The sequence below is a fragment of the Nerophis lumbriciformis genome, linkage group LG23 (genome assembly GCF_033978685.3).
Source record: "Nerophis lumbriciformis linkage group LG23, RoL_Nlum_v2.1, whole genome shotgun sequence".
In the NCBI taxonomy this organism is placed as follows: domain Eukaryota; kingdom Metazoa; phylum Chordata; class Actinopteri; order Syngnathiformes; family Syngnathidae; genus Nerophis; species Nerophis lumbriciformis.
In genome coordinates, this window is record NC_084570.2 from 2,123,451 (window position 1) to 2,148,266 (window position 24,816).

At 38.2% G+C, this 24,816-nt stretch overlaps 1 protein-coding gene across 2 annotated transcripts in view; it reads left to right on the forward strand.

The window, feature by feature from the left end:
* The window catches only part of LOC133622522 (filamin A-interacting protein 1-like), a 64,908-nt gene extending 41,573 nt beyond the window's left edge, over positions 1–23,335 (forward strand). The window contains exons 2-4 of one of the 2 annotated variants that reach the window (XM_072915853.1): positions 21,386–21,682; positions 21,748–21,921; positions 22,619–23,335. In XM_072915853.1, coding sequence (XP_072771954.1) covers positions 21,395–21,682; positions 21,748–21,921; positions 22,619–22,888 — 732 coding nt within the window. In that variant the 5' untranslated portion in view covers positions 21,386–21,394 and the 3' untranslated portion in view covers positions 22,889–23,335. Of the gene's footprint in view, positions 1–21,328; positions 21,683–21,747; positions 21,922–22,618 lie in introns of those variants that run through there. The other variant, XM_072915854.1, reaches the window with a different exon arrangement.
* The last annotated feature ends 1,481 nt before the right edge of the window (positions 23,336–24,816 follow it).

Here is a 24,816-nt window from a genome sequence, read left to right on the forward strand (position 1 = left end):
ACTCAATGTAAAGTGCTTTTTACAAATACAATCTATTATTATTATTATTATTATTATTACCCAGCTTGCAAAGATTGTAATAAATCCATTAGAAGAAGACAGCCTGCAATTTCCTTCTGTCGATGAATCATTGTGTCAGCCTTTGATAGTAGGCTAATATAGCTCATATAGACATTTATACATCATGTGTTGCCTTCATTATAACACTTATATAATACTTTTAAAGTCATTTTGATAGTAGGCTAATACAGCTAAAAAAAAGACACATCATGTGTTGCCTTCATTATAACACTTATATAAGACTTTTAAAGTCATTTTGATAGTAGGCTAATATAGCTAATATAGACACTTACATCATGCGTTGCTTACATTACAACACTTATATAAGGCTTTTAAAGTCATTTTGATAGTAGGCTATTATAGCTAATATAGACACTTATGTCATGTGTTGTCTTCAATACAACACTTATATAAGACTTTTAAAGTCATTTTGATAATAGGATAAAACAGCTAATATAGACACTTACATCATGTGTTGCCTTCATTATAACACTTATATAAGACTTTGAAAGTCATTTTGATAGTAGGCAAATATAGCTCATATAGACACTTACATCATGTGTTGCCTTCATTATACACTTATATAAGGCTTTTAAAGTCATTTTGATAGTAGGCTAATATAGCTAATAAAGACACTTACATCATGTGTTGTCTTCATTATAACACTTATATAAGACTTTTAAAGTCATTTTGATAGTAGGCTAATATAGTTCATATAGACACATCATGTGTTGCCTTCATTATAACACTTATATAGGACTTTTAAAGTTATTTTGATAGTAGGCTAATATAGCTCATATAGACACTTACATCATGTGTTGCTTTCATTACAACACTTATACAAGACTTTTAAAGTCATTTTGATAGTAGGCTAATATAGCTAATATAGACACTTACATCATGTGTTGTCTTTATTATAACACTTATGTAAGACTTTTAAAGTCATTTTGATAGTAGGATAAAACAGCTAATATAGACACTTACATCATGTGTTGCCTTCATTATAACACTTATATAATACTTTTTTAAAGTAATTTTGATAGTAGGCTAATATAGCTCATATAGACACTTACATCATGTGTTGCCTTCATTATAACACTTATATAATACTTTTTTAAAGTCATTTTGATAGTAGGCTAATATAGCTCATATAGACACTTACATCATGTCTTGCCTTCACTATAACACTTATATACGACTTTTAAAGTCATTTTGATAGTAGGCTAATATAGCTCATATAGACACTTACATCATGTGTTGCCTTCATTATACACTTATATAAGGCTTTTAAAGTCATTTTGATAGTAGGATAAAACAGCTAATATAGAAACTTACATCATGTGTTGCCTTCATTATAACACTTATATAAGACTTTTAAAGTCATTTTGATAGTAGGCTAATATAGCTAATATAGACACTTACATCATGTGTTGCCTTCATTATAACACTTATATAAGACTTTTAAAGTCATTTTGATAGTAGGCTAATATAGCTCATATAGACACTTACATCATGTCTTGCCTTCACTATAACACTTATATACGACTTTTAAAGTTATTTTGATAGTAGGCTAATATAGCTCATATAGACACTTACATCATGTGTTGCCTTCATTATAACACTTATATAATACTTTTTTTAAATTCATTTTGATAGTAGGCAAATATAGCTCATATAGACACTTACATCATGTGTTGCCTTCATTATAACACTTATATAAGACTTTTAAAGTCATTTTGATAGTAGGCTAAAATAGCTCATATAGACACTTGCATCATGTGTTGCCTTCATTATACACTTATATAGGGCTTTTAAAGTCATTTTGATAGTAGGATAAAACAGCTAATATAGACACTTACATCATGTGTTGCCTTTATTATAACACGTATATAAGACTTTTAAAGTCATTTTGATCGTAGGCTAATATCATTAATATAGACACTTACATCATGTGTTGCCTTCATTACAACACTTATATAAGGCTTTTAAAGTAATTTTGATAGTAGGCTAATAAAGCTAATATAGACACTTACATCATGCGTTGTCTTCATTAAAACACTTATATAAGACTTTTAAAGTCATTTTGATAGTAGGCTAATATAGTTCATATAGACACATCATGTGTTGCCTTCATTATAACACTTATATAGGACTTTTAAAGTTATTTTGATAGTAGGCTAATATAGCTCATATAGACACTTACATCATGTGTTGCTTTCATTACAACACTTATACAAGACTTTTAAAGTCATTTTGATAGTAGGCTAATATAGCTAATATAGACACTTACATCATGTGTTGTCTTTATTATAACACTTATGTAAGACTTTTAAAGTCATTTTGATAGTAGGATAAAACAGCTAATATAGACACTTACATCATGTGTTGCCTTCATTATAACACTTATATAATACTTTTTTAAAGTAATTTTTATAGTAGGCTAATATAGCTCATATAGACACTTACATCATGTGTTGCCTTCATTATAACACTTATATAATACTTTTTTAAAGTCATTTTGATAGTAGGCTAATATAGCTCATATAGACACTTACATCATGTCTTGCCTTCACTATAACACTTATATACGACTTTTAAAGTCATTTTGATAGTAGGCTAATATAGCTCATATAGACACTTACATCATGTGTTGCCTTCATTATACACTTATATAAGGCTTTTAAAGTCATTTTGATAGTAGGATAAAACAGCTAATATAGAAACTTACATCATGTGTTGCCTTCATTATAACACTTATATAAGACTTTTAAAGTCATTTTGATAGTAGGCTAATATAGCTAATATAGACACTTACATCATGTGTTGCCTTCATTATAACACTTATATAAGACTTTTAAAGTCATTTTGATAGTAGGCTAATATAGCTCATATAGACACTTACATCATGTCTTGCCTTCACTATAACACTTATATACGACTTTTAAAGTTATTTTGATAGTAGGCTAATATAGCTCATATAGACACTTACATCATGTGTTGCCTTCATTATAACACTTATATAATACTTTTTTTAAATTCATTTTGATAGTAGGCAAATATAGCTCATATAGACACTTACATCATGTGTTGCCTTCATTATAACACTTATATAAGACTTTTAAAGTCATTTTGATAGTAGGCTAAAATAGCTCATATAGACACTTGCATCATGTGTTGCCTTCATTATACACTTATATAGGGCTTTTAAAGTCATTTTGATAGTAGGATAAAACAGCTAATATAGACACTTACATCATGTGTTGCCTTTATTATAACACGTATATAAGACTTTTAAAGTCATTTTGATCGTAGGCTAATATCATTAATATAGACACTTACATCATGTGTTGCCTTCATTACAACACTTATATAAGGCTTTTAAAGTCATTTTGATAGTAGGCTAATAAAGCTAATATAGACACTTACATCATGCGTTGTCTTCATTAAAACACTTATATAAGACTTTTAAAGTCATTTTGATAGTAGGCTAATATAGCTCATATAGACACTTACATCATGTGTTGCCTTCATTATACACTTATATAAGGCTTTTAAAGTCATTTTGATAGTAGGATAAAACAGCTAATATAGAAACTTACATCATGTGTTGCCTTCATTATAACACTTATACAAGACTTTTAAAGTCATTTTGATAGTAGGCTAATATAGCTCATATAGACACTTACATCATGTGTTGCCTTCATTATAACACTTATATAAGACTTTTAAAGTCATTTTGATAGTAGGCTAATATAGCTCATATAGACACTTACATCATGTCTTGCCTTCACTATAACACTTATATACGACTTTTAAAGTTATTTTGATAGTAGGCTAATATAGCTCATATAGACACTTACATCATGTGTTGCCTTTATTATAACACTTATATAATACTTTTTTAAATTCATTTTGATAGTAGGCAAATATAGCTCATATAGACACTTACATCATGTGTTGCCTTCATTATAACACTTATATAAGACTTTTAAAGTCATTTTGATAGTAGGCTAAAATAGCTCATATAGACACTTGCATCATGTGTTGCCTTCATTATACACTTATATAGGGCTTTTAAAGTCATTTTGATAGTAGGATAAAACAGCTAATATAGACACTTACATCATGTGTTGCCTTTATTATAACACGTATATAAGACTTTTAAAGTCATTTTGATCGTAGGCTAATATCATTAATATAGACACTTCCATCATGTGTTGCCTTCATTACAACACTTATATAAGGCTTTTAAAGTCATTTTGATAGTAGGCTAATAAAGCTAATATAGACACTTACATCATGCGTTGTCTTCATTAAAACACTTATATAAGACTTTTCAAGTCATTTTGATAGTAGGCAAATATAGCTCATATAGACACTTACATCATGTGTTGCCTTCATTATACACTTATATAAGACTTTTAGAGTCATTTTGATAGTAGGCTAATATAGCTAATAAAGACACTTCCATGATGTGTTGCCTTCATTACAACACTTATATAAGGCTTTTAAAGTCATTTTGATAGTAGGCTAATAAAGCTAATATAGACACTTACATCATGCGTTGTCTTCATTAAAACACTTATATAAGACTTTTAAAGTCATTTTGATAGTAGGCAAATATAGCTCATATAGACACTTACATCATGTCTTGCCTTCACTATAACACTTATATATGACTTTTAAAGTTATTTTGATTGTAGGCTAATTTAGCTCATATAGACACTTACATCATGTGTTGCCTTCATTATAACACTTATATAATACTTTTTTTTAAATTCATTTTGATAGTAGGCAAATATAGCTCATATAGACACTTACATCATGTGTTGCCTTCATTATAACACTTATATAAGACTTTTAAAGTCATTTTGATAGTTGGCTAAAATAGCTCATATAGACACTTGCATCATGTGTTGCCTTCATTATACACTTATATAGGGCTTTTAAAGTCATTTTGATAGTAGGATAAAACAGCTAATATAGACACTTACATCATGTGTTGCCTTTATTATAACACATATATAAGACTTTTAAAGTCATTTTGATCGTAGGCTAATATCATTAATATAGACACTTCCATCATGTGTTGCCTTCATTACAACACTTATATAAGGCTTTTAAAGTCATTTTGATAGTAGGCTAATAAAGCTAATATAGACACTTACATCATGCGTTGTCTTCATTAAAACACTTATATAAGACTTTTAAAGTCATTTTGATAGTAGGCAAATATAGCTCATATAGACACTTACATCATGTGTTGCCTTCATTATACACTTATATAAGGCTTTTAGAGTCATTTTGATAGTAGGCTAATATAGCTAATAAAGACACTTCCATCATGTGTTGCCTTCATTACAACAATTATATAAGGCTTTTAAAGTCATTTTGATAGTAGGCTAATAAAGCTAATACAGACACTTACATCATGCGTTGTCTTCATTAAAACACTTATATAAGACTTTTAAAGTCATTTTGATAGTAGGCAAATATAGCTCATATAGACACTTACATCATGTCTTGCCTTCACTATAACACTTATATACGACTTTTAAAGTTATTTTGATTGTAGGCTAATATAGCTCATATAGACACTTACATCATGTGTTGCCTTCATTATAACACTTATATAATACTTTTTTTTAAATTCATTTTGATAGTAGGCAAATATAGCTCATATAGACACTTACATCATGTGTTCCCTTCATTATAACACTTATATAAGACTTTTAAAGTCATTTTGATAGTAGGCTAAAATAGCTCATATAGACACTTGCATCATGTGTTGCCTTCATTATACACTTATATAGGGCTTTTAAAGTCATTTTGATAGTAGGATAAAACAGCTAATATAGACACTTACATCATGTGTTGCCTTTATTATAACACGTATATAAGACTTTTAAAGTCATTTTGATCGTAGGCTAATATCATTAATATAGACACTTCCATCATGTGTTGCCTTCATTACAACACTTATATAAGGCTTTTAAAGTCATTTTGATAGTAGGCTAATAAAGCTAATATAGACACTTACATCATGCGTTGTCTTCATTAAAACACTTATATAAGACTTTTAAAGTCATTTTGATAGTAGGCAAATATAGCTCATATAGACACTTACATCATGTGTTGCCTTCATTATACACTTATATAAGGCTTTTAGAGTCATTTTGATAGTAGGCTAATATAGCTAATAAAGACACTTCCATCATGTGTTGCCTTCATTACAACACTTATATAAGGCTTTTAAAGTCATTTTGATAGTAGGCTAATAAAGCTAATATAGACACTTACATCATGCGTTGTCTTCATTAAAACACTTATATAAGACTTTTAAAGTCATTTTGATAGTAGGCAAATATAGCTCATATAGACACTTACATCATGTCTTGCCTTCACTATAACACTTATATACGACTTTTAAAGTTATTTTGATTGTAGGCTAATATAGCTCATATAGACACTTACATCATGTGTTGCCTTCATTATAACACTTATATAATACTTTTTTTTTAATTCATTTTGATAGTAGGCAAATATAGCTCATATAGACACTTACATCATGTGTTGCCTTCATTATACCACTTATATAAGACTTTTAAAGTCATTTTGATAGTAGGCTAAAATAGCTCATATAGACACTTGCATCATGTGTTGCCTTCATTATACACTTATATAGGGCTTTTAAAGTCATTTTGACAGTAGGATAAAACAGCTAATATAGACACTTACATCATGTGTTGCCTTTTTTATAACACGTATATAAGACTTTAAAAGTCATTTTGATCGTAGGCTAATATCATTAATATAGACACTTCCATCATGTGTTGCCTTCATTACAACACTTATATAAGGCTTTTAAAGTCATGTTGATAGTAGTCTAATATAGATCATATAGACACTTACATCATGTGTTGCCTTCATTACAACACTTATATAAGACTTTTAAAGTAATTTTGATAGTAGGCTAATATAGCTCATGTAGACACTTACATCATGTGTTGCCTTCATTATAACACTTATATAGGACTTTTAAAGTTATTTTGATAGTAGGCTAATATAGCTCATGTAGACACTTACATCATGTGTTGCCTTCATTATAACACTTATATAGGACTTTTAAAGTTATTTTGATAGTAGGCTAATATAGCTCATATAGACACTTACATCATGTGTTGCCTTCATTATACACTTATATAGGGCTTTTAAAGTCATTTTGATAGTAGGATAAAACAGCGAATATAGACACTTACATCATGTGTTGCCTTTATTATAACACGTATATAAGACTTTTAAAGTCATTTTGATCGTAGGCTAATATCATTAATATAGACACTTCCATCATGTGTTGCCTTCATTACAACACTTATATAAGGCTTTTAAAGTCATTTTGATAGTAGGCTAATAAAGCTAATATAGACACTTACATCATGCGTTGTCTTCATTAAAACACTTATATAAGACTTTTAAAGTCATTTTGATAGTAGGCAAATATAGCTCATATAGACACTTACATCATGTGTTGCCTTCATTATACACTTATATAAGGCTTTTATAGTCATTTTGATAGTAGGCTAATATAGCTAATAAAGACACTTCCATCATGTGTTGCCTTCATTACAACACTTATATAAGGCTTTTAAAGTCATTTTGATAGTAGGCTAATATAGTTCATACAGACACTTACATCATGTGTTGCCTTCATTACAACACTTATATAAGACTTTTAAAGTCATTTTGATAGTAGGATAAAACAGCTAATATAGACACTTACATCATGTGTTGCCTTCATTATAACATTTATATAATATTTTTTTAAAGTATTTTTGATAGTAGGCTAATATAGCTCATATAAACATTTACATCATGTGTTGCCTTCATTATAGCACTCATATAAGACTTTTAAAGTCATGTTGATAGTAGTCTAATATAGATCATATAGACACTTACATCATGTGTTGCCTTCATTACAACACTTATATAAGACTTTTAAAGTAATTTTGATAGTAGGCTAATATAGCTCATGTAGACACTTACATCATGTGTTGCCTTCATTACAACACTTATATAAGACTTTTAAAGTAATTTTGATACTGGGCTAATATAGATACTTATATCATGCATTGCCTTCATTATAACCCTTATATAAGACTTTTAAAATAATTTTGATAGTAGGCTAATATAGCTAATATAGACACTTACATCATGTGTTGCCTTCATTATAACACTTATATAAGACTTTTATAGTCATTTTGATAGTAGGCTAATATAGCTCATATAGACACTTACATCATGTGTTGTCTTCATTACACCACTTATATAAGACTTTTAAAGTCATTTTGATAGTAGGCTAATATAGCTAATAAAGACACTTACATCATGTGTTGCCTTCATTATAACACTTATACAAGACTTTTAAAGTCATTTTGATAGTAGGCAAATATAGCTCATATAGACACTTACATCATGTGTTGCCTTCATAATAACACTTATATAAGACTTTTAAAGTCATTTTGATAGTAGGCTAATATAGCTAATAAAGACACTTACATCATGTGTTGCCTTCATTATAACACTTATATAAGGCTTTTAATTGTTTGTGTCTCCAGACAGATTTATTTTTTGAGTATTTTCGGTCCAATATGGCTCTTTCAACATTTTGGGTTGCCAAACCCCCCTGAGTTAGTTGAGGTATAGAGTAACAAATGGCGCCCCCTGGTGTGTGCGCTTGTCCTGCAAACCGGGGAAAGAACAGAGGAGGTTCAGATGTCACGATGCTGCTCTAAATGCATTACAGACACGTTGAAGTTCAAATGTGCTGAGTCGGCTACGACTGGACACACATGGCCTCGGGTTGCATCACGTCGGGGACGAGGATGACTAAGAAAACAAGCGTCGCCCGCAGGCGCCGTTTGACGCTCGCTCGTCAAAAACGTCATCAAATTGTTTTGTTTTTTCCTCGCGGCGCTACAAAGCTGGATTACGTTGGCAGGGAAGCCTCTCTAAAAAAGGTGTTAAGGCACCTCATGCAACCCCCCCCCCCAAGCTTTGGGCGCCACCTGTTGCTACGGCAACCATCTGGCCTATTTGTAAACACTCCACTCCTTGTTTGGCTTCCCTGATTCCAATCTCGGCAGGGGAGCGTGTCGCTGTTCGTAAAAAAACACGACCATTTAATTCCTGCATGTGCGTTCTTTTAAAAATAAATAAAATAAAATGTGCTCTTTCGCAGAAACTACACGAGTCGTTGAGTCTTTGTCGTGACCTTTCGTGCCAGCTTGGAGCCAGAAGGCTACGCGGTTGTTGCAGTTGATTGAGTGCACACTTTGTGCACGGTAGTGGATCTGCTCCCTCTTAGCAAAGATCACAAAGAGGCTCCTCCATCTTTCCCTCCTCGCTCTTCCTGCTCTCATTTGATCCCTGCTCCTCTTGCCCTCAATCACGTTGGCAGCAGCGTGATGTCAGGCTGCAGGAATGCACTCGGTAATGCGTGCGTAGGTCCTCCGTGCGTAAGGGGAAAGGTTTATTTTCCTTGCAGCACACCTGCTTCCTCGCCGTTTACCTTTGTGATTTTTAATGGGCAAATGGAAAGTAAATGTCTCTTTTTTTTTTTTTTTAAACATGAGAAAACCATTTTCTAGTTTGATTACCGTATTTTCCGCACTATTAGCCGCACCTAAAAACCACAAATTTACTCAAAAGCTGACAGTGCGGCTTATAACCCGGTGCGCTTTATGTATGGATTAATATTAAGATTCATTTTCATAAAGTTTCGGTCTCGCAACTACGGTAAACAGCCGCCATCTTTTTTCCCCGTAGAAGAGGAAGTGCTTCTTCTTCTACGCAAGCAACCGCCAAGGTAAGCACCCGCCCCCATAGAACAGGAAGCGCTTCTTCTTCTACTGTAAGCAACCACCCGCCCGCGTAGAAGAAGAAAAAGCGCGCGGATATTACGTTTCATTTCCTTTGTGTGTTTACATCTGTAAAGACCACAAAATGGCTCCTACTAAGCGACAGGTTTCCGGTTCATGAAAAGACGCAATCTCTCCATCCGCACACGGAATACTATTTCACAGCAACTGCCTAAAGACTTTCAAGAAAAGCTGGCTACTTTCCGTGCATATTGTAAAAACAAGATAGCTGAAAAAAAGATCCGGCCAGAGAACATTATCAACATGGACGAGGTTCCACTGACATTTGATATTCCTGTGAACCGCACTGTGGATACAACGGGAGCACGTACGGTGAATATTCGCACCACAGGGAATGAGAAGTCATCCTTCACTGTGGTTCTAGCTTGCCATGCTAATGGCCAGAAACTTCCACCCATGGTGATATTCAAAAGGAAGACCTTGCCAAAAGAGACCTTTCCAGCCGGCGTCATCATAAAAGCTAACTCGAAGGGATGGATGAAGAAAAGATGAGCGAGTGGTTAAGGTAAGTTTACGCGAAGAGGCCGGGTGGCTTTTTTCACGCAGCTCCGTCCATGTTGATATACGACTCCATGCGCGCCCACATCACGCTGGTTTTTAATATATTATTAAAGTTTGACTGACCTATCTGACTGTTTTTTTGACATTCCTTTAGCGCAGTTAGATGCGGCTTATAACACGGGGCGTCTTATAGGTGGACAAAGTTTTGAAATATGCCGTTCATTGAAGGCGCGGCTTATAACCCAGGGCGGCTTATGGTGCGGAAAATACGGTAGGTCAAGTCTGACGAGAGTTAACCGCAACATATCCTATTTGTAGACCTGCTAGTTCAGGCCTGGGCAAATTAAGGCCCGGGGGCCACATGCGGCCCATTGAGCTTTTCTATCTGGCCCGCCGGACATTCCTAAATAATAGTTTTAGATGTTTAAGATGTAAAGTGTAGCTGCCATTATGTGTGCAGTGATGTTTTCGAATGACCGTAAGTCTTCAACTATACTAAGTCTTTCAATGCTTCGTCATCTAATTAGTTACTTTGGTCACTATGAGATATCTCAGATTGTAGGTGTGTTTTTTTTTACCCTTCGGGTCATACTCCCGGGAGACTCCCGAAATTCAGCGCCTCTCCCGAAAACCTCCCGGGACAAATTTTCTCCCGAAAATCTCCCAAAATTCAGGCTGAGCTGGAGGCCACGCCCCCCCCAGCTCCATGCGGACCTGAGTCCGCTTTCCCACAATATAAACAACGTGCCTGCCCAATCATTATAACTGTAGAATGATCGAGGGCGAGTTGTTGGTTTCTTATGTGGGTTTATTGTTAGGCAGTTTCATTAACGTCCTCCCAGCGCGGTAACAACACACAACATCAGCAGTCACGTTTTCGTCTACCGTAAAGCAGTTCGTCTGCCGTATACAGCAATGTTGTGACACTCTTAAACAGGACAATACTGCCTTCTAGTGCATTTGATGAAAGCACTTTTTTGCGTGCCACACAGCAATGCATCATCAAAGAGGGTGTTCAGCATGGTTAGAAAAATAGTGACAGAGAATAGAACAAGGAAGGACAAATCAACCCTTAACTCAACAATGAGTAGATGAGTGTTATGTGTGTGTATATGTGTAAATAAATGAACACTGAAATTCAAGTATTTATTTTTATATATATATATATATATATATATATATATATATATATATATATATATATATATATATATATATATAAGAAATATATATTTATAGCTAGAATTCACTGAAAGTCAACTATTTCTTATATATATATATATATATATATATATATGTATATATATGTATATATGTATATGTGTATATATATATATATATATATATATATATATACATATATATATATATATATATATATATATATATATATATATATGAAATACTTGACTTTCAGTGAATTCTAGCAAGTCAAGTATTATATATATATATGTATATATATATATATATATATATATATATATATATATATATATGTATATATATGCATATATGTATATATATATATATATATATATATATATATATATATATATACATATATATACATATATATACATATATATACTGTATATATATATATATATATATATATATATATATATATATATATATATATATATATATATATATATATATATATATATATTAGAAATACTTGACTTGGTGAATTCTAGCTGTAAATATACTCCTCCCCTCTTAGCCATGCCCCCAACCACGCCCCCGCCCCAACCACAAAGAGAAGAACATTTTAGTTAAATGTAAATTGTGTCTTGGATCAAAAGTCCCATCTACTGCCCAAAACAGCAATTAAAATCTGCTGAAACAGCTACAAAAGCAACATGCTTCGACGAAGTTAGTAAAGAGAGACACAGACTCCCATGCCACTTCACTTTCACCTCCACCTAAGTATTTTAACGGAGGCGCTGCTAGCCAGGACAACGTTGATAGAGCCATCGCAGCGTATGTGGTAGAAGACATGCAGGCTATTTCTACAGGCAGCTAATTAGCATGATACCGGCGTCAAACAGCAAATAGCACGGAAAACATTTTCACGTACCTGGACAGTGAGGACATAAACATGGAAAGCGAGCTTAAGAAGACACTCCTAACTCTGCCTCTGCTCATCATTCAGCACTGAAGGTACACACAACTCTGTCAATTCTCTTATATACTGTTGCTCTTTCATTCTAGACTTCTGGAGTGTTTGATTATCACATCACTCTAAATGTATAGACTATAAAGTTCACAAACATAAAGAGGCCAATCTTTCCTTAGCTCTAAACTAAAACTGGGGAAATGCGTAAAGTGTTCTGGACTTCAGTACAGTGTTGATCTCCTGAAGACATGATTTTATTTCACAATTCCTTGAGAGAAAAAAATGCCTGGTTAGGCTCTGTGTATGTCATGTGTGCCTTCCTTGGGTGAAGACAGGTTTACAGCTTTGTTGTGACATGTTGTTATTATGCTGTTTGTTACTTATGTATGTATGTTGCAGCTATTTAAAATAGTTTTGTCAATTTGTTGTGGCCTGAAATAAATTGGCCCTTAGAGACATATCTTTGTCTTTGTGCGTTGTATGTAGACCACATTGCTTAGCAGAGTTCAGTGATGCAAATGCATGTCAAGTTGATCAACAGATAGTTAATTTTCACAGTAACGCATTACTTTTTGGTGTACCGTATTTTCCGCACCATAAGCCGCCCTGGGTTATAAGCCGCGCCTTCAATGAACGGCATATTTCAAAACTTTGTCCACCTATAAGCCGCCCCGTGTTATAAGCCGCATCTAACTGCGCTAAAGGAATGTCAAAAAAACAGTCAGATAGGTCAGTCAAACTTTAATAATATATTAAAAACCAGCGTGATGTGGGCGCGCATGGAGTCGTATATCAACATGGACGGAGCTGCGTGAAAAAAGCCACCCGGCCTCTTCGCGTAAACTTACCTTAACCACTCGCTCATCTTTTCTTCATCGATCCATCCCTTCGAGTTAGCTTTTATGATGACGCCGGCTGGAAAGGTCTCTTTTGGCAAGGTCTTCCTTTTGAATATCACCATGGGTGGAAGTTTCTGGCCATTAGCATGGCAAGCTAGAACCACGGTGAAGGATGACTTCTCATTCCCTGTGGTGCGAATATTCACCGTACGTGCTCCCGTTGTATCCACAGTGCGGTTCACAGGAATATCAAAAGTCAGTGGAACCTCGTCCATGTTGATAATGTTCTCTGGCCGGATTTTTTTTTCAGCTATCTTGTTTTTACAATATGCACGGAAAGTAGCCAGCTTTTCTTGAAAGTCTTTAGGCAGTTGCTGTGAAATAGTAGTCCGTGTGCGGATGGAGAGATTGCGTCTTTTCATGAACCGGAAACCTGTCGCTTAGTAGGAGCCATTTTGTGGTCTTTACAGATGTAAACACACAAAGGAAATGAAACGTAATATCCGCGCGCTTCTTCTTCTTCTACGCGGGCGGGTGGTTGCTTACAGTAGAAGAAGAAGCGCTTCCTGTTCTATGGGGGCGGGTGCTTACCTTGGCGGTTGCTTGCGTAGAAGAAGAAGCACTTCCTCTTCTACGGGGAAAAAAGATGGCGGCTGTTTACCGTAGTTGCGAGACCGAAACTTTATGAAAATGAATCTTAATATTAATCCATATATAAAGCGCACCGGGTTATAAGCCGCACTGTCAGCTTTTGAGTAAATTTGTGGTTTTTAGGTGCGGCTAATAGTGCGGAAAATACGGTAAGTAACTGAGTTAGTAACTGAGTTAGTTTTGAAATAAAGTAACTAGTAACTGTAACTAGTTACTTGTTTTCAGTAACTAACCTAACACTGCTTATACCACATAGGATGTGATGCACACACACATGCACTGGCCCGTATTGCCGGTGTTCTGATTCTGAGTGGATATGGAGTCTGTTTTGGACTGCCGGGTAATGACCTCAGCGCTGAATCATGTGGCGTCTTGCCTCCAGTGTGTACAATGCAATCAGTCAGCCATTGCTCTCACTCACAGACCATCAGCGGGCCTCACACGGCGACTAGAGTCACATCGGCCGAGTCGCAGGCACGCAGCTGAAACGCCGCTGCAATTATCCGGCATGTTACCCCGAGACCCAGACAGGAAAAATAAGTAGATTGAATTGTCTTGGGTTGAAACAATATGCGAGAATAGTTTTTTGTGTGTTTAAACGTGAAAAATGGTATGTAGTGATAATCCTAAAATCCATCGTATTTTATACTGTTTTACAGAGGAAAACAAATGTATGTATATATGTCTAAAATGATCTATAATGTAAATTAATTTACTGCAGTCTATCCTCATGTCCACTACCGAGGGCTTAGGAAAAAAAAATTATGTTTTCGGGATTCTACTGTGCTGTTTTTCCTTTGTATGGTGTTTCTTCCTGTTTAGCGCTCTTAATTCTGTTCTACTTCCGGTTTCATGGTTCGAATCAGAAATACTTTATTAATCCTCCAGAAGGTCTTATCTTTGTCTATGTGATGTCAGATGAAACAAAAATTGAGCTGTTTGGCCACAATACCCAGCAATATGTTTGGAGGAGAAAAGGTGAGGCCTTTAATCCCAGGAACACAATTCCTACCGTCAAGCATGGTGGTGGTAGTATTATGCCCTGGGCCTGTTTTGCTGCCAATGGAACTGGTGCTTTACAGAGAGTAAATGGGACAATGAAAAAGGAGGATTACCTCCAAATTCTTCAGGACAACCTAAAATAATCAGCCCTGAGGTTGGGTCTTGGGCGCAGTTGGGTGTTCCAACAGGACAATGACCCCAAACACACGTCAAAAGTGATCAAGGAATGGCTAATTCAGGCTAAAATTAAGGTTTTACAATGGCCTTCCCAAAGTCTTGACTTTGCTGAAGATACAAGTCAATGTCAGAAAACCAACAAATTTAGCTGAACTTCACCAATTTTGTCAAGAGGAGTGGTCACAAATTCAAGCAGAAGCTTGTGGATGGCTACCAAAAGCGCCTTATTGCAGTGAAACTTGCCAAGGGACATGTAACCAAATATTAACATTGCTGTATGTATACTTTTGACCCAGTACATTTGCTCACATTTTCAGTAGACCCATAATAAATTCATAAAACAACCAAACTTCATGAATGTTTTTTTCTGACCAACAAGTATGTGCTCCAATCACTCTATCACACACAAATAAGAGTTGTAGAAATTATTAGAAACTCAAGACAACCATGACATGATGTTCTTTACAAGTGTATGTACACTTTTGACCACGACTGTATATGATGTGAATACACTTGAAATCTTGTGAATTATTTGTGATACTACAGCGGATATCGTTGTTTTCTTGGTTTATTCTGTAGTTTTCACGGTACACTTGGCACACACTGTACGCATGAATCAGAGAATTAAGGTAACTCAACGCCTGAATCAGTCTGTGGTTGCCAGTGTTCTGTACTACATCGTAGTGTGCTGGGGGAGGGCAGTACATCTAAGAAGGACAGCTCCAGACTGGAGAAACTGATCAGGCGGGCCGGTTTTACGATCGGAACAAAACTGGACTCACTGGTGACGGTGGCAGAGAAGAGGACTGTGGAAAAACTAGTGAGCATCCTGGATGATGCCAGTCACCCTCTGCATAGTGTTATCAGTAGCCAGAGGAGCCTGTTCAGTGCTAGACTGCTTCATCCCAAGTGCAGGACTAATAGACTCAAAAACTCCTTTGTCCCACACGCCATTAGACTGTACAACTCCTCTCTGGGGGTGAGGGGGGGTACTAGGATGACAGGAGATGCAAAACAATAACAGTGCAATACTTTTTCATAACATGGTCACGACTGCCTAGATTCTCTTGTTATATTCTTATTTTACTGTTATATTTTTATTCTCATTGTTGCTTTTTTATTTTTACTCTATTGTAATATTTTTTCGGCCAAGATCTTCAGCTCTCACTGGATCGGTTCGCAGCCGAGTGTGAAGCGACTGGGGTGGGAATCAGCACCTCCACGTCCGAGTCCATGGTTCTCTCCCGGAAAAGGGTGGAGTGCCATCTCCGGGTTGGGGAGGAGATCTTGCCCCAAGTGGAGGAGTTCAAGTACCTCGGAGTCTTGTTCACGAGGAGTGGATCGTGAGATCGACAGGCAGATCGGTGCGGCGTCTTCAGTAATGCGGACGCTGTATCGATCCGTTGTGGTGAAGAAGGAGCTGAGCCGGAAGGCAAAGCTCTCGATTTACCGGTCGATCTACGTTCCCATCCTCACCTATGGTCATGAGCTTTGGGTTATGACCGAAAGGACAAGATCACGGGTACAAGCGGCCGGTGGCGGGTCTCTCCCTTAGAGATAGGGTGAGAAGCTCTGCCATCCGGGGGGAGCTCAAAGTAAAGCCGCTGCTCCTCTACATCGAGAGGAGCCAGATGAGGTGGTTCGGGCATCTGGTCAGGATGCCACCCGAACGCCTCCCTAGGGAGGTGTTTCGGGCACGTCCGACCGATAAGAGGCCACAGGGAAGACCCAGGACACGCTGGGAAGACTATCTCTCCCGGCTGGCCTGGGAACGCCTCGGGATCCCCCGGGAGGAGCTGGACGAAGTGGCTGGGGAGAGGGAAGTCTGGGCTTCCCTGCTTAGGCTGCTGCCCTGCGCGACCCGACCTCGGATAAGCGGAAGACGATGGATGGATGGATGGATGTAATATTTTTCTATTTTGTTTCCATTTATACCCCCATTATTAACTTTTTATTTATCTCAATTTTGTACACTGCTGCTGGAATTTTAATTTTCCTGAGTGAACTCTCCTGAAGGAATCGATAAAGTACTATCTATCTATCTATCTATCTATCTATCTATCTATCTATCTATCTATCTATCTATCTATCTATCTATCTATCTATCTATCTATCTATCTATCTATTGTGAGTGGCAGCTATACTCTGTGAGAAGTGCTGAATAAGTAAAAGGTACTTCTATTTCAAGGGACAAACCATTGGCGTTGTTAGGCCTATTTTAGGGGGGCTCAAGCCCCCCTAAAATATTCTTAAGCCCTCCTAAATAATTTGGTGTTTTTTTGGGGTTTTTTTTTACAAATAAATGCCGACATATTCATTATAAAGTGGCCCAAATATGAGTTTAAATAAATAATCATATAACCTGTTATTATTCACTCAGTTTCCCCTCACTTCGTAGCGTAAGGTAGAGAGCCCCTTTCGTGCGTTGGTATCCAATCCATTCCACTTGTTCATATAGAAAATGCCCACATCACTCAAATTCCAACCGGCATTTTCTCTGCGACCTTGCTTGCGGTCCTGCAGGTGTACGAAGCACATTATCTTCCTTAACAATGAGTGAAGCTGCACAAAAACTTGTGTGTGCAATTGTAAATCATTTATTTTTTAAGTTTTGTGTTTCTTGTAGAATGTATATAAAGTAACATACATAAGCCTATTGTTAAAATAATGAAAAAAACATCATTAAATATATTTGTTTTATTTTATTGTTACATTAATAGCTGTGTTATTATTATAGGATGGCTTGTTAAACATTTAATAGGATTTTCAGAGGGAGGAAAAACCAAGACATTTAATATAAAATGTAAAATGAATAAATACATAAAAAGAAAAAGAAAATATATGGTTAAAAGCCATCGTCCCGGGGAGCATTTCATTTCATCCCGTGCATTTAAAAAAAAAAAAAATAATAACAATGAATAATTTCTAAGTCTTTGTTAGCCGTTTGTGAAGTTTTGTGCTCGTGCGTAACATTCGCTCGCATCCTGTGCATCTACTGGGGGCAAAGCTAGTGACGCCCCTGGGACGCCCCTGGGACAAACCCCACAAATATGCACAAAAAAGTAAGATGGGAGTTGGATTCAGCTGAGCAGAACAAAGCGACTTTCTCCGTGCAACTCACAGTCAAGAAAATCTCCTCGTTTAGAATTTTAGATGATTCATTGCCGACTAATGGTTTTCTAATCCCTCCCAGGCCCGTGAAAATACCGCGTTTAAGTCAAAACTCCGATAAAATCCAAGATAAAAAATGATGCAATGCTTCTGGCATCCCTGAGGCATATGTTTGCGTTCCGTTAAAAATGTAATAAATTGCATGGTTACAGTTCGTTTGCTTGTTCTATGAATTTATCATAACTGGGCTCGTCATAATCATCGAGACTCTGAGCGGCCCGGTCACACGGCAAACTTCAGCGTCGGGTAGTCTTTGGTCCATGGCCATGGTTCTTTTTAGCCGTCTGAAGTCACTCATTCTCCCGATTACACCCAGGGGGGGGGCCAACACATCAGATTAGTTGCTGAACAAAAAAAAAAAAAAAATGTTGGAAATTTCAATCGGCCGTGACTGATGGGTGGCAGGTTCCAGCAATATGGTCCAAGAAAATTCTGGCACCGGTTTTGCTCATTTGTGGGCTGCACTGGTTACTCCACTCTGCTGCAAGAGTAATAACAGGATGGACGGCAGTGACAGCATGCAAACAAATGGAGGATACAGAGCTGGTGTGCACAAAAAGACGGATCATCTTCCTAAATTCTTCGTTTTTTTAGGTGTGGATTTTCTCTGTTAATGACTGTGGTGGGCGGTTCCCCTGGGGGGTGGTCACAATAGGGTTGTTGTTGTTGTCCGTCCTGTATAACAATAGGTTGTTGTTGTGTTGTCGTCCAGAGACACACCCACCACAGAGATCATTAAGGAGACAACAGACCTAAAAAAATGTAGAGCTGGAGAGTCCCTTTTTGGATCAAAGGTACATCTTTAACAAATTAGAAGAGTGCGGTAGCCTAAATTCAACCTTTGCGGATAACAATGACTTGGATGACTGACAATCTACACAGAAAAAGTACAAAAGTAACTTCGACACAACTTTGTAGAGGGTTGATTTATGGCTGGTAGAAAAGTCCATTGTATTTCAGTGGCGATCCAAATATTTTTTTTATTTTTTTATTTCATGACCCACTTGCATTGAGATCAAGCAGATGCTGCCGCGGTGAAAAAGAAGCCTGCATACTGACTGCTTAAGTCAGGAGTCGGCAACCCAAAACGTTGAAAGAGCCACATTGGACCAAAAATACAAAAAAATAAATCTGTCTTGAGCCGCAAAAAATGAAAAATCATAAAGAAGTCTTAGAATGAAGGCAGCACATATTAGCTACAATAGCCTACTATCAATAGCCTTATCCCTGCAGCTATAGCAGCCCTTAACAGCAGGTCCGGCCGACCTGTCTAACAAGCCTGTAAATGTGTGTTGGTCATGTATGATGTCTTTTTGTTATTTTTTTTTGTTTTTGTGATGTGTAATGTCTATTGTTTAAATGTATGTCAGTGACAATGAATTTCCCCAAGGGGACCAATAATCCATCCATCCATTTTCTACCGCTTATTCCCTTTTGGGGTCGCGGGGGGCGCTGGAGCCTATCTCAGCTACAATCGGGCGGAAGGCGGGGTACACCCTGGACAAGTCGCCACCTCATCGCAGGGGGGACCAAAAAATCTAAATCTAAATTTAAATCTAAAATGACTAAATGTCGCAGGCTGAAGCAAATCTTCGTTGACAGAAATGTTGAATTTTAATATTTATTCTACACAATTTTACAACATTAGAAACCATTAGTAAATCAGAGGCTACTCAGAAGGTGAGATAACTCCTGGTAATTACTGGCTTTTAATGGCAAAAAGTATAGATGTGTGTGTACAAGTTAAAGGAAACGGCAGGCTGTCTTCTTCTAATAGATTTATTACAATCTTTGGCAAGCTAGGCAATGTTTGCTGTGGTCTGGAACAACATGGCACACAAACAACTATCTGAAATGCAGCCAATTTCACATACAGATAATGTGTCATGAGACAGGCAACACTTAATTATATACAAAGAGGATACAATTAAAGGATATTAAATGAACTCAAATATACCTACACTCTAATTATAACTATAATGATGCAATATGTACATTAAGCTAGCCTAACTAGCATGTCAGCATTGATTAGCTTGCAGTCATGCACTGAGCAAATATGCTTGATTAGCACTCCAACAAGTCAATAACGTCAACAAAGATCACCTTTGTGCATTCATGCACAGTATAAAACGTTTGGTGGACAAAACAAGACAAAGAAGGAGTGACATAAAACACGTCTTTCTGTGGCAGCGTCGGAGAAAGTTGTACATGTGAACAAACTGGTGAGTCACAGTCCACACAAAACGGTGAGTTCAAGGGCCGCTGAAATTAGTAAGACTAAACGGCTCGCCAAATACGCTCATCAGTGAAGCATACACAACAGTGGGCTTTATAACAATTCGGAAGGTCGGTGTCATGTTGGTAGTCCTACGGAAACCATATCACAACAAAAACATTTTTCACCCCATTTTTTTCCCATTTCCATACATTTTTGAAAAAGCTCTACAGAGCCACCAGGGCGCCGCTAAAGAGCTGCATGTGGTTCTGTAGCCGTGGGTTGCTGACCCCCGACTTAGACGGTATAATAAAGCCAAACTAAATTTTTCATCTTAAGCTGAATGCTCTGAGAATAAGGCCGCGTGAAAACCGAGGTACCAAATCAAATACTTTTACACTTAACATTAACATACTTGCCAACCTTGAGACCTCCAAATTCGGGAGATTGGGGGGCGGTTGAGGTGGGCGGTGCTGGGGGGCGGGGCGGGGTTAAGGGGGGGAGGAGTTTATTTATAGCTAGAATTCACTGAAATTCAAGTATTTCTTATATATATAGGGGGCATGCCTTAAGTCCGGCTGGAAATCGGGAGAAATTCGGGAGAATGGGTGTCCCGGAAGATTTCCGTGAGAGGCACTGAAATTCGGGAGTCTCCCGGAAAATTCGGGAGGGTTGGCAAGTATGAACATTAACAAAAACATTCTCCCTTCAGGACTTCAACATGCGCTCCCGTAGCAGCAGCCTGGAGGACATCAGCAAAGTCAAGTTAGCCAAAGAGCAAGCGGACACTCAGTCGCAAAACTCAGAGCGGGAGGAACCCTCAGGCCGGCCAGAACGGCGCAGTCGCCGTCGGGAGCCGCCAGACGACACCGGCACCATCCAACGGAACCACAAGGCGACTAAGAATGGCAGGAGCGGCGCTGAAAAGGTGGGCCGGAGGGAGAAGGGAAGGGACCTTTCCCGTGACGACATGGTCTTCCTGCTGAGTTTACTGGAGGGAGAGCTGCAGGTAAGTTGAGAAGTCGTCATTCACCCCCGCCAGCCAAATATTCATCTATATTCTGCTTCCTGCAGGCCAGGGATGAAGTGATCACGGTGCTGAAGGCGGATAAAGTTGATGTTGCCCTTCTGGAAGCCAAATACGGGTTTGTCGTGCCGCAAAAAGTCCTGCAGGCTCTGCAACGCGACGCCATTCAGGACAAAGCCGATGGCCTCCAGGAAGACATCTATGAACAACCCATGGTGGAGGTACCGACTGGCCTCTGTTGTTTGATAGATAGATAGATAGATAGATAGATAGATAGATAGATAGATAGATAGATAGATAGATAGATAGATAGATAGATAGATAGATAGATAGATAGGTCTTTATTGTCATTGCACAAGTACAACACAACTTTGTGTTCAGCACAAACCCGTTTAAGATTAGACAAAACAAACAGTGTACAGGGTTACAGAACAGGAACGCTGATGGGTCGGCACAAGGCGCCCCGTAAAAGATGGGGAAAAAGGTAAAACGCTGGGGAAGGATGAGTAAAAAAATACAATCTAGATTGGGCTCCTAAGGGGACCCAGTCTGGAGAGGGAACAAACCTCCATAGCAAAGCACATATCCATATTACAATGTATATCTTGAGATATCTAGCAATAGAGAGAAGGGAGTGCGAGGTCATGATGGTTGGCTGCAGCTCTCAGGCGCTGACCATCCATTCATCACCCCTATGGGATTTGCGTGAGGGCGTTGGGTTGGGGGGTGGGGTGTGTATGTGTGGCGTATATTTTTGTGGATGTGTGTGTGTAAGCCCGTAGTGTGTCTCTCTTCCGCGGCCTTGATGTATTGTGCAGTCGCTAGTCCAAAGTCAGGTGTGTGTCCATGAGAGACAAGAAGGGAGTTTGTTGCTATGGAAAACCAAACAAAACCTGAATGTAGCTTTCTGTCTTGCAGCTGGACAAGCTGGTGGAAAAGCAGAGGGAGACGTACCGCCGAATGCTGGAGCAGCTGCTGATGGTAGAGCAGGCCCACAAGCAGGCCCTGTACAAGATGGCCGACGAGAAGCGCAACCACGGCGATTTCATGAAGAAGAGTGACGAGTTCACCAACCTGCTGGAGCAGGAGCGGGAGAGGTCAGTACCAATTGTTGCATCACCGATGCCATCAGAGGTTCTTCATCTTGGGGTCCAACTTGTCAGAGCAGGGCCAGCACAGGTACAATGAAATTAAAAGCAACTCCAGTATCAGTGCCACAGTCTACAAATATGCAAAACATAGGAATGAAAGAAAAGAAAATAGTGCAAAAGGAGGTAAGGTGCACGGTTCAGTCCTGAGAACGATTGTGCTGTGGCTGGAAAGTAAAAATTGCACACAGAGAGGTGCTAAACTATAAAACCAGTGGCTATGAGAGTTCACCGTGGTTATGGCTTTAGGGAAAAAAATATTCTTGAGTCTGTTTGTCTTAGACCTGATGAACCTGCAGCGCCTTCCTGGTCAAACAGGTCAAAGCCAGGGTGGGAGCTGTCCTTGATTTTGTTGGTGGCTCTGCTGAGGCAGCGGGAGGTGTAGATGTCTGTCAGGGAGGGGAGAGCTCAGCCGATGATCCGCTGTGCTGCCTTTACCACTCTCTGGAGCCTCTCCCTGTCTGCAGCGGTGCAGCTGCCGTACCACGCTGTGATGCAGTATGTCAGCAGGCTCTCAATGGATGAGCGATAGAAGGTCAGCAGCAGGTTGGAGTCCAGGTTGTATTTCTTGAGGACTCTCAGGAAGTGCAGCCGCTGCTGAGTCTTCTTAGTGATGGTGGTAGTGTTATATATGCAGATAACGAGTGGGGGGCATGAAGAAGCACGTGTAAAATGTCAACTGATAAATGACACGGGGCTTCATATGACATTTTACTGCAAAGGTGCTCTGCCGCTGATAGTACAGAGGCAAATTTCACATCAAGTTTTCACTGTGGCACTGTGTTAGTGCTGGTCCGAGTTCAAGCCACGGTAAAAGTTGTCTTAGGAAGGATCAAAATCATTATTATTTTTTTAAATAAATTAAAATTATATTATATTTATGTTGGATGGATGGATGGATGGATGGATCTGTTCAAGATTAGACACACACAGAAAAGGAACGCTGATCAATCAATCAATCAAAGTTTATTTATATAGCCATTAATCACAAGTGTCTCAAAGGGCTGCACAAGCCACAACGGCATCCTCGGCTCAGATCCCACATCAGGGCAAGAAAAAACTCAACCCAATGGGGTACAATGAGGAACCTTGGAGGGGACCACCCGGGTCCCGACTGTGGTCACCTAACAACCTCTCCACGCAAGAGAGGGGGGCAGAGCAGAAAAGAGACGGCAGATCAACTGGTCTAAAAGGGGGGTCTATTTAAAGGCTAGTGTATACAAATGAGTTTTAAGATGGGACTTAAATGCTTCTAGGCGGTATGGCGTAGTGGGTAGAGCGGCCAGGCCAGAAACCTGAAGGTTGAAGGTTCGCTCCCCGCCTCTTGACATCCAAACCGCTGCCGTTGTGTCCTTGGGCAGGACACTTTACCCTTTCCCCCGGTGCCGCTCAAACTGGTGAATGAATGATGAATGAATGATAGGTGGTGCTCGGAGGGGCCGTAGGCGCAAACTGGCAGCCTCGCTTCCGTCAGTCTACCCCAGGGCAGCTGTCGCTACAAATGTAGCTTACCACCACCAGGTGTGAATGAATGATGGGTTCCCACTTCTCTGTGAGCGCTTTGAGTATCTAATAATAGAAAAGTGCGATATAAAATCTAATCCATTTTTTTTTTAAATTATTTTTACCGATGGGTCGCCATGTACGATGATCCGTAAAAGGTGGAAAATGGTAGAAGCGGGGGGAGGGGAGGATGAGTAAAAATTAAAAATATATATATATATTTTCTAATTGTTTTAATTAGGTCAAATTAGCCTTCCCGGTAAGGTTTACTCAGGTGTACTGGAGAGGAGGCTACGCCAGATAGTCGAACCTCGGATTCTAGAGGAACAGTGTGGTTTTCGTCCTGGTCGTGGAACTGTGGACCAGCTCTATACTCTCGGCAGGGTCCTTGAGGGTGCATGGGAGTTTGCCCAACCATTCTACATGTGCTTTGTGGACTTGGAGAAGGCATTCGACCGTGTCCCT